Source organism: Aphelocoma coerulescens, chromosome 3, assembly GCF_041296385.1.
Source record: "Aphelocoma coerulescens isolate FSJ_1873_10779 chromosome 3, UR_Acoe_1.0, whole genome shotgun sequence".
NCBI lineage: Eukaryota > Metazoa > Chordata > Aves > Passeriformes > Corvidae > Aphelocoma > Aphelocoma coerulescens.
The window spans coordinates 66,791,039-66,807,044 of NC_091016.1; the positions used below are offsets into that span (position 1 = coordinate 66,791,039).

Here is a 16,006-nt window from a genome sequence, read left to right on the forward strand (position 1 = left end):
ACTGCCCAGACCCAGCACAAAGCCCAGTAGAGCCTAATCGAAGTAGGTTAGTCACTGACAAGCACTGAGCTCCGGAAACGTGGATGTGGTTTTTTTTTTTCTTTTCTCAAAGGACACGGAGAATGTGTCCATTTGGCAAGTTTGTGTGTCTGCCACCATTTAGCCCTTGTTTCATTCCTTACACTACATCTTCAGGTTTCTAAACAAAAACATTTCTGTGGCACTGCAAATGCATCTTCCAGATATTTGGGGGAGAAAAATAAAAACCACATTTATATTTCTTTCTCAGAATGTAAGGGAAACTCTTTGATTACTTCTAGGAGCTTTGTTCTCTCCTTACAGTATTTGGCTGAGTTGAATTCACACACTGATGAAAACTTACTCAAGGAAGTAAACAAATAATGCAAAAAGTGAGTAAACTCCAGCAGTATGAGGCCATAAATTAGAAGATGCTAAAATTTACAGCATCCTTTCTAGTCTTTTGGATTGCCTTGGTACTGACAGCAAAAACACTGTGGCAGAAATAGCACCATAATACATTTCCATTTAGTAGTAAAAGATGCCTAAGAGAAATAATCAATCTGATAAATTTGAAGGAATGGGGAAAAATAATGCAAACTGTAGGCAAACACACCATGAGGTACAGAAGACAATGGGCACCAAAACTGATTTAGTAACTGTTGCTTTGGTAGGCTTGAAATTAAGTCTGGAAAGACACAACAGAAAACATGAAGTTCATTGGGGATGGTTAGTGGCAGAAACTAGGTATGAAACTGCTGCTCAAAGTGCCATCCAACCTGGTCTTGAACACTTCCAAGTCAGTTTTAGTGCCTTTGTCTCAAGCACCATCATGGCACACTCTTTGTAGTTTTGACAAGGCTTTGGCTCAGTACTGGTTGCTGGACAAGCCTGAAGCACCCATTGAAGCCTTTTCATTTGCTTTATGAGGCTTCCTGATACTGCAGTAGTAGAGTAGAACGAACAAGGAAGGCAGGCTCTGACCCAAAGCCAGGTTCAGGCAGAGCTGTAAGAAAACCTGCAGGGTCTGCACAGCCACCACTGCCAAAAATTGGCTTCTCTTACTAGGAGACAGCAAGAATTGATGGGAGTTTCAACATACTATACCTACTGGGATTCCTTCTTTACTGTAAATCAGTATGTTAAATAAAGGCTATTCCCAGCTGGCTTTGCCTCAGGTCAAGCAACATGAAGGGAAACACAGATCCTGGATAAGCACAATCCTGTCACAGACCTGCATGACCTAGTTCTTCATGTATCTGGTAGTACACACTGCTCCAACTCCCACCAGCCCCGGGATGTCTGTGGGCTGTATGAGGGGACATGAATTTATCCACAAAGCCTGGGCAAGAGCCAAAGCCTTGCTGACACTGATGTAGGATCTTCCTTTAAGGAGGCAGGAAAGCCTCTTGTGCTCTCATCCCCTTTGCCGCCTAGAAGGGGTAGTAAAACAAGTCTGTATCCTTGAAGAGGATCAGCTCCTGCATTTTTTGCCAAGTAATTATGGGCTTCAAGTCCAACCCAGCATCATAGAGATAGGCAGACTGAAACCTCTACTAAGGGCTACCAATTCAGTAAGACATCTGAGTTTACTACCAAACAAAACCTGTTAGCTGTACCTCCAAAAGAATTTTCAGTCTTACATACATTTTGAAAAATAATTTTTAAAATAGCTCAGTCTCTTTAAACAACTATTGTCAGTTTTTGTTGGAAAACAGAGAAGTCTATAAACAGTGTAAGTTCATAGAATTTGGTCATTAGTTCTACCAAAAAAACACAAAACAAATAAAACTGCATCAGCACTAGGTTAGATTATTATAAATAGCAATTTCAAAACTTTAGAAACACTCTATTTATACACTGATGACAGAATCCTTCAGTGGCAAAAATAAAATTTACTGCACTAAGCACTTTCTAGTCACATTTTCTCTTCTTCAATTTCTCTCTAGCTTTCAATAACAACTTTAATTACATTCACACTTACTATTTGCTTACTTCTAGAAAAAATAAAAGTACTAACATGAAAGTCAAGTAAAAAGTAGTAGAGTTATATATAAAATGTGTTGCTAGTATTAGTAATCTGATTTGACCACTACATAAGCATGTAGTTACATTGCCATAATACATGGAAATCAGTTTCCTATTAGTTTCCTCTGCTTTAACAAAAATCTAGAACCAACCAACCAAAAACCAACCAACCAAAAAAAAAACCAAAACAAAACAAAAAAAAAAAAAAACAAACAAACAAACAAAAAAAACCAAACCAAAACAAAACAAAACAAAAGCAATCACAGAAGAAAAATAACACCAAACAAAGAAAATCCCATGAAGTAGAACTCTAGAGTTTTAAGGCCTTTGATTACCTTGATTGAAACTGAATAACTGATCCAATGACAACTTATATAGAAAAGCAGCCAATTTCAATTTGGAGATACTAACAGATGTCAATCTCACCTATTCCCACAGGAGCAAGCTCAAAGGGCTCATCACTATCAGGATGCTCTATTTTATTCCACACTTCAAGTTTCTTTCCTTTATCTTCCAGGTATTCCTCCTCTTCATGCTTTTCTCCAATACATGAAAGCACTGACATACCTCATTTTCTTTCCATACAGAAATATATGCAGTAACACAAGACTCTTCTGTTTTCCTAACAGGTAATTTTCTTAGTGATGTTTTTTCCTGGACTTCCCAACATCTGATTTATTTTCTGGCTTCCTCCCTAAATCTCAACACCTTTTAAAAACTATTGCATGCAGTTACTCAGTAACCTGTGCATGATGCTGGCAATGAGAAATCTTATGCAGCCAAGAAGCAATTTTTCCTTTTATTACAGCACTTCACCAGAGTTTTAAGTTCAGCTGTTTGTTCAGAATAAGACCTGCATTTTCTTCTAGTTTCCACTCAAACAGATCTTCTGTTGATGTGGCTGGCAATAATTTTTTTTTAACCCTGGAGCTGCATGTTTACATTAAGACTGTCTTGAATCTGAAAAAAAACATTTAGAAATAAATTGCTGAGTAATTTCAATTTCACATACACTATTATACCTACCAGCATAAAGTACTAGGAACTCTTAGTAAGACTCTCTGTCAGAGGGTTTCAAGTGCACAAATGGAGCAGATATTTTGCTCCTGCTTTTCTTGGCCATATTCTCTGAGAATAGAGAAACTCTCCCTTCCACATCCCACCTTATGTTGCATGAATGGCAACTTCAGGAGTAAACCCCATTGCTGGGGGGAAGGAACAAAAATGAGGCTGGCAGACAAATGGCTCATGTCCTTTCTTCTGTGCCACAGGAATACCCTACCCTGTCACTGCAGCCTCATAAGGCACACTAAGTATGATTACACAAGCACTTTCCTTTTCTTTCTAAGCCAACTGCCAGGTCCTGCTGTAAAACATGCAAAAGCTAATTATGTTAGGAAGCAGACTCCAGAAACACATGCTCTTGCAGACAATTTTTTTACACTGGAAAGGCACTTCAATTCCAAAACAAAAACCTCAGTTTCAATACACATTTGCAAGAAGGAACTTCAGTTTCTTTCATTAGCCACTTAAAAAGCCCAGAGGAAGCTCTCATTGCAGCAACTTGGCCCTTCTCATGAAAGCTGTCCAGGCAAGACAGCAAAGAGCCTGGGCTGTAAGATTTAATTTCAAGTTATTTCAGTAACAGTGTGCTATTTATATGCCCCTTGAATATTGCCCCAGAGCCAAGAACACCCACACAGCATAAAGATATAAAGCACAATTAAACCATTAGTGAATGGGTCAGTTCTGCCCTCTTACTTCCCTCCCACTTACACCAAGGCCAAGAGTAGCTCCATTAAGTAAAAATTAGCAAGAATGAGACCCTGTAAGTACCCAAGAAAATCAGGTCAACTGCAAAAAAAAAGCTATATAGAGCTTGGTTTTGCTCACTGACACTTGTAAGGCATCAAAACCTGTCACACTGGAGGAGAGGAAACCCTTCTCAGAAGTGACTTACCCCATCTCCATGAGACAAGAAAACAGTAAGGACTATCCCAGTCTCACCATTTCTAAGTGTACCACCAAACCTACTGGTTTTAGAAGGGGTACACTGCTACCTTCCACACCTACTTCAGTGCAAGATGAATAGGATAAAAGACACAAATATGTCATGCATACAGTAGGGTGGGCAACTTTTAGTCAAACAACACGAAAGAAAAAATATTTGTGGATAGTATTTTTGCTGTAGGTAGTAAGAGAACTGGTACAGTTGCCATTAATTGACATCTGATTTGGCACACTGTTACTATAAAGGAAAAAAAAAGTGATACTTGAAATCATCAGTGAAGTCACAAAATGCATCTCTGGATGTGAAAATTACTAGAAACCTTATTGTTCAAACTTTGGGTTGTTTCAGACTCCAGCTCAAGACTCTGAACATGAGAATTGCCAGCAAGTCTCCAATCAAAAGATTTTTCCCTGTTTTGGACATACTAGACTGTTTTCAGCTTGAAAAAAGCTTCTCAGTGGTTTACAAACCGAAAAGCTTTTCAGAAAAAGTACCTGCCCACTCAAGCATCAGGCTTGCTAATGAGACTTCTTTACACCACCACCAATTTCTGCCTCCACAGTTGAGTGAAAAATCTAACAAAAGCCCCCTTACCTCAGCAGGTAAGGGAGCTTTTCCTGTAACATTCTCTCCTTCAAAGGGTGATGTTGATACAAACTTGGTCATTTAGATCTAGCTACATGAGATCCTCTGCAAGGAGCACAGACCATGGATTCTTGTGGCAAGACACATTGGACACATGGGCCTCTTTCAAAACCAATGACATCCCACTGATAATGTTGACAACAATAGTGGGAGATTTCAACATAAAAACAGAAGAATTCACTAGCTCCTCCCAATTTCTCTGAAGTTTCATTTCAAAATTTTAAAAAAATCTCCTGGGTGACTCCTTAGGAAACCAGAGCTAAATTGTAACTTTGGCAAGGTACAAATTTAAAATGCTGCAGGTGACTCTTTTCTGAGGGCTGCTGACAGTTCTTGAGGATCCAGAAAGGTGCATAAAGGAAGAAAGGTAGAGTGCGTCTCCTTCTGAAAGATTCCCTTCTGCCACACCTTCACTAGGAAACTGAGAGCCACCCTGTGTAAGCCGTCTCCGACAGTCCCTCCCTGGTGGACAAAAAAAATTACCTGAATTTATCAGCATTTACCTGAAAGAATTTCCATGCTTTTTTTTTCCCCACCCCTTTTTAAATTCCCTAGGGCACAGGGAAGGAAGGCCTCATCTGGAGGAGACTTTCAAAAGTGAAGCTGTGCACCAGGTTACAGGAGGTTGAGTGACACTGGGTACATTAAAAGCCAGTTAGGGTCAATACAGCCAGGTTCCCATGTACTTACCACTTCACAGGCTTCTCTTTTTGACAAGCAATTCCACTTACAAACCTACTCAGCAACAGTAGTCTTGTAAAGTGTACATGTAACAAGTCACAAGTTGTTCCATTTATTTGAGTAAATATCTGGTAAATAAAATCATCAGTAAACATTACAAAATTAAATACATTAAAAAAGCTTGCCAGTATACATAAAATTCACAAACATGTACTTCTTTTGAAAAATAAAATATGTTCAGAGCACCCTTGATATAAAATGCCTGACTAGTGTCACCTACCAGTAAATGGTAGCTTATCAAACATTCTAGTTAGGACATTTTCCAGAAGGGAGCAGGGATCTCTGTTCTTGCTCTTAGAAGTAAGAGGGCCCAAGTTAAGAAGTCTCCCCACTTCTCAGGGCAGAGCCATAAACAAAGGCTGTATTACTCTTTGCCTACCTTTACAGGAGAGGAATCTGCATTTGATTAAGACCACACCATTAAATGCAATACAGTAATTGCAATTCATTTTGGTATCACTGCCTTTCCTCCAGTATGAACCAGCTTTTAAATGGTGATGGACATTTCTCTAGGTATCACTCCAGGCCCATATTCAGTATAGGTTAGCACAGCTCCAAGACACCATGAGAGAGGAAGTGATCCTGGAGAGGAAGTGATCCTGGCAAAGCATCAAAGTCAATCAAATAACTTTTAAGTCTACAAATTAAGCCCTTAACATTCCCAGTTTTCATATGCTGCAGTCTAAACAAGGAGATATGATGGAATTCTTCACTGGGCTGCTTTAAGGGTATTTAGAAAAATGGCAGCATTCATTTTAGTAATCTAAATTGGTACCTTCTGGTAGCAAATTTGCAACAACCACCATTTAAATAATTTACTATAACAAACTTCTCCTTCCATCCATGTGAAACAGTATTCACAACCCACTTTAAAATTTATGTACAGACAAGCACAAGAAACTTGACATCCATGAGTTAAATGTACAACCAACTTAAGAAACGTTATCCAACTAGTTGCAAGGAGAAGTCTCCTAGCTCTGTAAATTTACAAGATCTTCTGGTTCACCACATAGGCTTGCTGCCCCTCATCACTAACTCTTGGATTCTTCACTTGCTTCAGTAATCCTCAGGTGAAAGTTGGGAGCATCCAAATTGTTGATATTTTTGATTAAAAAAATTTGACACTTAAAAAAGAACCCTTAAAACACACAAAAAAAAATTCCTTGAGTCAAAACTGAATAAAATCAAAAAAGTTGTGGAGAAAGACAATTATTTTAATAAGGTCTTGTATTCAAAGTCCCATTTCCCTTGCCATGTCTTTTACAGAGTGCTATTACTTTGAGTTATTTATATACTCTTCTTTTGAGGGGGACTAAGTTTCCTCATTCCTCTTATCCGAGTTAGCAGCTCTTTGATAAATTCCTAGGGGAAAAAAAAAGAAAATATGAGTAATTTTAATGATCCCATAATACCATAATCAAGTTTTGTTTTTAAAAAGCGAACTATACATTTTTATTTAAGCTTTTACTGCTAAGCTGGAATTTCTCTGGCCTGATCACCAGGAACCTTATACACACACCCTTCCCATCCAGCAGAGGTGTGAACAATGAGCTTTTCCTTGTGATTGTGCTGGCTCAGTTGTTAGCCATCTTTCAGGCTTTTACTACACAGGGCCTTCTACCAACTATTGAATGAAGCAACACCTATGGCTGGATACAATGCAAACAGTCAAAGCAGACTTCCACAGCTTAATCCTGCAGAGAAATCAGCACTCTTGCCAAAAGAGGTGTTTCTCTTGCCAGTCTCCATGCTGGAATCAGTATTTTGGTTGGCTGCATACTCAGCTGTACAAGAAAGCTGATCTGGCTAAAAACACAGGTGTTTTTCCTCCTGCCCTGCTACTTTACCAAGCTGGCTCAGCCCTCTGATCAGGCCCACCACTCAGCCCACACTAACATTTGTGTCAGCCCGAGGCAAGGCAGGAAGAAGGAACCAGAGGTAGCATCACTGGTTTATGATGGGTGAAACTGATGGCAGAGCCAAGTGAATGACACTAGTAAAAAACAAAAACAAAACAAAACAAAAGGAAAAAAACAAAACAAAACAAAACAACAACAACAAAAAAAAACAGAACACAACAAACCAATTCATGGATCAGGCACAGTGATATTTTCCCCAGTTTCAGCAGATTTTCTCTTTTTTAAACTGTGTAAGAACAGAAGCCTACAGGTTTGCATAATTCAAAATTCTTTTGGCATACTCTTGCAGGTGCATTTAAAGCTAAATTACTTCCTTGCTGTCACATTGGGAAAATAATGTTTATCCACAGTACTATGTATACACCTACAAAAAGGTTCTTATGAAATCAGCTAGCTATAAACATGGAACATAATTATGGATTTAGTCAGTCAGGTTGGACAGGGCTTTGAGAACCTACTGGATGGTGTCCCTGCCCTTGGCAGGGGAGTCAAACTAGATGATCTTTAAGGTCCCTTCCAACCCAAACCACTCTATGAAACAACTAAAAGCATGATTTCCTGGATGAATGCTTAAAAATTCCAGTGAACAAAGTCACCACCTAAATGACAAAGCAGTACCTTTCAAAACAGGTCACACTGAAACATGCATTACAAGGGGCTACACTTCGCACAAGGGAAGTCTCTGTAAATGTGTATTTTAACTTGAGAAATATGTCAGGTTTTTCTGGTGGGACCATGGTCCCAACAAACCAATTTCCTTTTCTGACAGATTATGCACAATCTATAGTGAAGTGCATGTACTGTTGCACTGTGGTTATTGTTGCATCCACGCTACCTGTGGCTGCAAGGAACAGCAGCAAAGGCAGAGCAGCTACACGACAGTGGGGTCTCCACCCTGAACTAAGTTAAGGCCACTTCAGGAATGCATCTATGCATATCAATATCACACTTCCCATCTGGACACACACATAGCCTAATGAGATAATCAGAAAAACAGGTTTCCTAAGACCCCCAAATTCTCTCCCTCCATCCTCTTGAAGCTGTCTTCTTCCACACAGGCACAAGCCACTGCAACAATATCAGCTCTAAACTTGTCACAGTCCAGTACTTCTCCACTAAAAAACAGAAAAGGAGGAGGACATGCTTACGCTAAAAATTCACAGTTCTCAACAAGCTTTGCAAACAGTTTTGTGTCATCCTATCATCACTGTAAGGACCTGTTAGATAATGCAAAACTATATGGCATGGTGCTGCTTGAAACATATAAACACACTCGGATTTTTTACTATCAAACTTATATAAAGCCCTGCAGTAAAATCATTAGAGAAATTAACTCCCTGAAGTGATTTTAGAAGATTTTTACTTGGGATTAATGTCATTAGTATTGCCTTTCAACAAGTAGTTGAAAGTTGACAAACCTGTAGTCCCATGCCAAAACATCAGATTAAGACAGCTTTGGAGAGGAATGGGCTGAAGTGCAGTTCCTCCTTTAGAAAAACTTTATTAATTTGCCTGTTCAAGCCACAAATACTCTACAAGACACTACATCTGGAAACTCTGCACCAGCTTCACACAACTAAAAGCCTTACAGGAAGGGGCACCTGCAGAGTGGACAGGGACATCTATGGTACTCTGTAGTCATTTGGGATATCCCACCCTGCCATTTCTCTAACCATTCTCCCACAACTCAGTAGAGTTTGGAGCAAGTTTCCCTTAGATATGAAATGTAGCCAGGGTCAGTTGCTTTTTAATATGATATTATACCAAGAGGGAGGAATTCCTCCCCTTATACTTTGAAGAGTTATCATAAGCACCTTCTTTTGCAAAACAGGGTATTTGCTTGAAGTTTTCAGGCAAGTTTAACACCACCTGGAAACTTCTTAATGCTGCTAAAATAAACCAAACTCTTGGGTCATCCTCCTAAAGGAGATCTGAGGTAACTGCAACTATTCTTAAGGCAGAGGAAGCATTCATTTGAAGAAGTACCTGTAATAATTTAAAATGCTTTATCCCTCAGGAACTATTTCCTCTTGAAATAAGGGTCTGCAGTACCAAAGAGTAAAACCCAACAAGAGCATTTTGCATGTGGCAGACATTTTGCATAATGCAGTACTGCTGTTGTGCACATCCCGTGGACACCCAGACCACAACACTGGTTCAGCACATTTCTGATTTAAGTATCACTTTGCATCTGACACTTGCATGGAGCTGGCTGTCATTAACACAGTTGTGCTCCGGTGCTCGTGCCTTTCTTGCTTTGCAGTTTCCCATCAAGGAAAAGCAGTGTTCTAGAAAAGATGCACATTTTCCCTCATGGAGGCAGGAAAGAAACTTCGCAGCATTTCAGTAACTAACCGACTCATCTTATGACAGTAATGACCAATTTTTTTTCTTAAGCCATTGCTCAAAAATTGCAGTGTTGCTCCTTTTGGCCATTTGAGTCAAGACTTAATATCCACATCTATCTCCACCATGTACACAAAAATCATTTTACACAGAGCATTTTATTGAAATCCCCTCTAACAAGAGATGCTGCAATTTAGCATCAGATGTTTGAAAGCTGATGGTGTACTAATCTATGTTAAAAACACTCCTGTAACACAGGTTGAATTATCTACCTATATATACTGATTTAATTCGCAGAGTTAAAAAACATACGAATAATTCAGCTAAGGATTCAAGAACTTATTAATTATTCCTTGAAGGGTTATAGCCAGGAATATACAGGCTACATGCACTTCTAATAAAAGAAAAATCTCATACCAGCACTTTGTGCCTTGGTAAATGAAATAAAAAATAAAATTTTTTAAATGTGCAAAAATGTATGCAAACTTAGTTAAAATTCTTTTTTACAGATTTTCTGCAAGGAGGCACCCTTGTTACAAGTATTGAGAATCTTGTTAATTTATAATACTAAATCATTGTTTCTAGAAGACATCTTTCTAATTCCAAAGGCAAATTTTAAGGAGAGACAGACTAAATCTATAGTTCATTTGAACTCATCTATATTCAGCCTTAGGCAAAAAAATAATAAAGGCAAAAAACAAAGGTGAAATGCTAATTCAGGAAAGGGGAGGAAATCACTTCACCTCTCTGCTTTGGTGGTGTGACTCATTGTTTTAATGAGGTCATTTGACAGACAATGAATTCCAGGCTTCCTATTCAAGTCTTCCAATTAATTCTGGAGACTAATTAGACTCTGTCTCTCCAGATTTCTCTTCCTCAAACAGTACACATGTAGTAGGACTAGTTTTTAAACTAAAATTTAGAGTTTCTAGTCCTCCTGCTTCACTAGAGCATGAAATGAATCCTAAGCCAGCTTTCCTTCACAGCTTTACTTCCCTGTAGCCAGGTCAAAACCCAAGATTTCCTTAACTGTTTGCCCAAGGCTATCTCTCGGAGACAGCCCCATTGGTTGGATGGGAAAACTAAAGTCAGCCTGGAGAGTAATCCCACAGCTACTTGGGAAAGAAACTAAATAATAACTAAAAAGAAAAAAAACCAACCAACCAAAAAACCAACCAAACAAAAAAAGAAAAAGAGGGCACCCTACCCATCTTACTGCCAAACACCTCTTCCACACAGGCTCAAACCTGAAGCCAATTGTACCGAAAGAAGGGAACTGCCTTGGGAGAGCCGGGCCAGAAGGTGCCCTCTATTAGCAAGAACCAGTGCAGCGTCTCTGTAGCCTCACTGAAAAATGCCATCAACATGCCCTCTCCAGTGAGGCCACAGCACCATTAGTGTCCAGAGGATGAAATTTTTGCAGCAATTTAGCTTCTTGGTGAGCTCTGTACAAGGCACTAACTGCATACTACAAAGCTTAGCTATGGTAAAGACTTACAGCCCAATTATTCTCCAGTTCAGCAGCACATGAACAAGCACAGCTTATTCTTGTCAAATCATCACTTGCTCTTCCATTGTGATATTGCTATGGGTATTTATAAGTTGTATTCATGAGTACTTGCAGAAATGAAAACATGCAAGCTTAATTCCCTCCAAGGCTGTAGTACAATATAGGGCAGATCTCAGCAGGCACATAAAAAGTTTTAGTTCACTGAATTCAGTGGTCAAATGGATGAACAAGAAATCATGCTTTACTCAAAATGCATCTGCCTGCATCGCTTTTAAATAAGCACGCTTTCTAACCCTTTTTCTCTACAAACTGTCCTATCTGATTTCAAGTAATATGGACACAAAATACATCTGCTGTGACTTAATAATTTGCCACCCATCAGCTGCTCTGGCTCACCCATATGTGAGGCAGCACACTGCACTGAGGCTTTAGGACACATCTAGAGTGACTATTGCTTCTTGTGGGTATCCTACACATTGCTGCCTTGCAATTTCATAGAAAAACAACAATTAACTTGAAATAATTCATAAAATATTAGGACCAAAATAAACATACAGTCCTTCAAAAGTTATGGGGTTCTGTGTTCAGAAGCATTGAACTTTCTATTCATGCCTGCATAGTAAAAACATACATTATGTCAATAGATACATAACACAGCTTTTATCTTAAAAACCATAGTGCCTAGACCACTCTAAAAAGTTGCATCACAAGCCTGTAGTTTGCTCCAGCTAGAAATTAAACTTGGAGAAACATACATTTAAGAAAATGCATCTCTACCTTTTTCAAAAGTGTTAAAAGCTGCTTAAATAGTCCAACCACTGAAGTAATTGAGTAGTCAGTAACTTAAACCTCTGCCAAAGTTCTCCAGAAAATACGGACAACAATTCAACATAGTTTGTTTGCAAACCACATCGAAAATTATTATTAGAAGTTTCCACCAACGCAATTTTCTTTAACGATGCAACTTCATCTCCTTTTTCTCCTATTTTGCCCTTTTGAATTTTAAGTGAAGAATTGTACTAGCAAAATAGATTTAATCCTGCCTGAATGAACCCTCCACCTGAATGGGGGAGATCTCCAGCCCAAGCCCATTCATCTGAAGCTTTGTATATTTCTATAAGAAAAGAAAAAAGTAAATAAACTGCAAATCTAATTTATCCAGTTCTCTTCAAACACTTGTTATCTGCAGACCGTGTGTTCCTCAGCTGCATCTTTTGGAGTCAGTAAACATATAAATTGCCCACTCATTGAATTTCTCTCCTATAGCAGTTGAAGAATTTTCTTGTCGTTTCTCCTGTCATCACTTCGGCCGTCCCACTAGTGGAAGCTTTAATTCACATCAGCCACAAATATTTCAGATTTTCTCCAATGCCCAGTCTAAATGAGTGGCCTTGCTGTTACCAATAGCAGAGATAACAGCAATACAGATTCAGTCAGCCTTCTTCAAAATATATATCTTGAAAAAACCTCATTGATTTCACAATCAAACTGTCCTCCTATCCTAAATAAGGGTCTATTGTGAAGTATCTAAACCTCATCATCAAGATTGCAGATTATATTTAAATTTCTTTGTTATATTCACTGCTAACATCAATAATCTCCATCACCAGATGATGACAGAGAACATCAGGCAGAACTGGGATAGCAACTTGAAAAAGGTCAGAGTGGGATTTTCCACAAGTGACATGTGGGACTGTATGAAGAACTGACTGCTTTGGCACACAGATGATGCAGGAAGAGGATGCTGCTCCCTGCTCCTCTTCAATTACAACAGTTCAAATCCAGAATTTGATTACAGCACTGATTTAGCAGATACCATATCCTTTAAGTTTGTGTACACAGTAAGTCTTTACATAAAGGTCCCACCTTAAGCATATTTCCATACAAATTAAAACAGCCATAACTGCTGCCTAAGAAAAGCTTTTAATATTTTAAAAGCACATTCAACCGTCTAGTTATATTTCCCTTAGAAGAAAGGTTTTGTAATAATTCCTCATAAGTTACTGTCAGCTACTATCTTTGGCCAAATTATTAAAGAGGCTGGGAACTCTTTCCATCTTTTAAGTGACCTGGATAACTCCACTTCCTCTGATGAAAATCAGTCCAGGATACATACAAAAATTCCTCAGTCTTTCCTTAACCTTCAGTCTAAATGGAAGGTACTAAGTAAAACTGACTTAAGATACACATTTTCAGGTTTAGAGGTTTATTTTAACAGTTGGGTAAGAGCCGTGAGTTATTAAGCTTTCTGCCTGTACTGTTTTTCTTTATGTTCTGAATAGCAGAGACAGTATCTGCTGTAAAGAAACCAAGATACAACACACAACAAGCTCTATAAGTCTTATCAAGTGAGTCTTTCTGGGTTAATTCCCTGCACTGTCAAAATGTTTGTACCAGCAACTACTATAGCAATTCTGGAGAATCTTCCCCATCTACCATAGGCATCAATAAAAATGGAAAAGTCTTGAAGAAAATATCTCATGGACTGAGAAGTGCCTATTCAACTGCACCAGCAGTTCTTCCTGATAGTCTGACTATCCTTAAGCCCCAGCAGTTTCTGTGGCTACAGCTGCAGATATTACAGAAGAACCAATGTAATTGCAGCCTTGTTTCAAAACCAAACACCTGGCTTCTAGTCATGCACAGCTGAGAGGCCACTGACAAGAGGAATCCTGTAAACCAACCCCTCTATTAAATACTGTGCAGCAGCCACTTCTGGGAAAGAACTGACTCTATAAATGGAACTAACAAACTGACCCATGACCTAGACTTCTGATTTTTTTAATTATTTTTTTCCTCTTTTTTTTAGAATGAGTCCAAAGGGCTTTTTTACAAAATTTACTCTTCCTAGTAAACACACATTACTGTAAAAAAAGCAGGCTGTATTGGCACTGGACACATTAATGGATATGCAAGTTGAAAGCTGGGTAACTAAATCCTGCTAGTACAGGTTATCCCACAATTTTACTCAAGTCCATTCACACAAACAATTAGCTGAGCTGCATATCTACATAACAGTTCTCAGAATAAATTTTACTGTCTTAGATAAAATTAAATGATTTCACAGTGAAGAGCACAGTCCAACATGTAAATATTTTATCCATCTGATGAGAATTGTGTTTAGATTTCTTATAACATGGCAGCTGTGTAAGTCAGTATAGTCAGTCAGAGCATTACAGAAAACAATATTGATAGTTCAGCTGGAATGACCAGCAGTTCCTCCACAGGGTACAATCACATTCCTACTGTAGCCAAGTGAAAGGCACAAACATTTTCAGGATATAAAGCTCCAAGTTTATCAGCTAGACATTCATATTCATCTGGTTACTTTATCATAAGAATAAAAATAAAGTTACTTTAGCTTGAACATAACTACAGTTTCCACAGGATAATAGCATTTTTAAAAAGTCTTTTACCTCTGTTGGTTTGTAGCAATCTACAAGAGTTTCCTAGAAGCAAAATATGAAAGCGTCAGTATCCATACAGAGTAATAGTGAACATAAACAAGTCATGGTATGAAACCTGGCAAGGGGGGGAGAAAGTAAAGGAGCAAGAATCTTTGAATCACTGAATGAAGATGTTACCGAAAACCCAGAGTTATACAAGTCACCTTTGCTCCCTAGGTGGATCAGAATGATTTGTACCAGGAGAGAAATAATGGCTTCTTTCCCCAGGTAGGAAGTTACAAAATCCCTCTCTCCAAGAAAACCTGAGGAGGAGAATCTAAGAACATTTCTCCCAGCAACAGACATGTGAAAGGCAGCTTTCTGTGAGGACATCAGAGTCTTTGCAATGCAGAAATAGAGACGTTAGTTATTTCTAGCAGGGCATTCCTAGCAGGGGGCTGCTGCAGTTAGTTTAGGCAGAAGGAGCAAAGCTATTTATGAATGCTGAACAAACAGCTTGGGGCCATGCCCCACATCTCTGTGGCTGGCCAGGGGGCACTGGGAAAAGGGTGCTAACAGGCACTGAAATCAGATGTGCTGCATCTAAGCACCACATTAGTCACCTCCCAGAAGCAAGCTGAGGGCAAGCCACAACTCTAGAACAGTTTTTATTTTCTTAGTGCATCTGAAAAGATTATAAATGGAGACACTTCCTATTGGTTTTACATATTGATTTAGAGAGAGATATATATTAAGACAATGATGTTTCTTTTCTTCTCCCCCTCATTCTTCCATTCATTAACTTCTACCTCACACAGGATTCAAATTAGAGAGCTGGATTGAACTGTGTAATTTCAGGAGACAGCTTTTGAATTTCCCTACTAATTCCTGTTCCTGGCCATCTTACCCTTTCTTTCAACTTTTTGATGGGTTCCAATTTCTATCTAGTATAGACAGAAATAATTACCAGTAGTCTAAGCACAAGGGAAGATTTCTTGTCTGTATACACATGCATACACATTGCTGCTGCTGAAGTGAATCACAGAAACTATCTGGTCATCATAACTGACTCTCAGTCATACAGTTTTTCCATGTGACTGTTCTTCATTTTTCTATGTTTTCTGTTCTTTATTTTATATACTTGTACAAATTAGAATGAGGCTAATTTGGCTTAGCGTATTTCCCTCTGTTACTGGATTCTTTGAAGTTTTATTTACTACTGTTACCACCTACCTTCCGGAATTTTTTTATCTAAAAGGATTTTGATTACCTTTGAACAGTCTGGTAGACTATGATAAACTAGACCTACGAACCTCTCCATTCTTATTCTACTTTTACAGTGGATTCAATCAAACACAAGATATTGATCCAGATGCATTACTTAGGCCACCTTCTGATTTAA

At 38.6% G+C, this 16,006-nt stretch overlaps 1 protein-coding gene across 2 annotated transcripts in view; it reads right to left on the reverse strand.

Annotated features, from left to right (window-relative positions):
* Window positions 1-5,479: 5,479 nt before the first annotated feature.
* Window positions 5,480-16,006, reverse strand: part of PPP1R14C (protein phosphatase 1 regulatory inhibitor subunit 14C) — a 50,984-nt gene continuing 40,457 nt past the window's right edge. Inside the window, exons 3-4 of one of the 2 annotated variants that reach the window (XM_069008554.1) lie at window positions 14,635-14,667; window positions 5,480-6,805 (exon numbers count right to left, since the gene is read on the reverse strand). In XM_069008554.1, the coding sequence (XP_068864655.1) occupies window positions 6,731-6,805; window positions 14,635-14,667 (108 nt within the window). In that variant the 3' untranslated portion in view covers window positions 5,480-6,730. The remainder of the gene's footprint in view (window positions 6,806-14,634; window positions 14,668-16,006) is intronic. The other variant, XM_069008555.1, reaches the window with a different exon arrangement.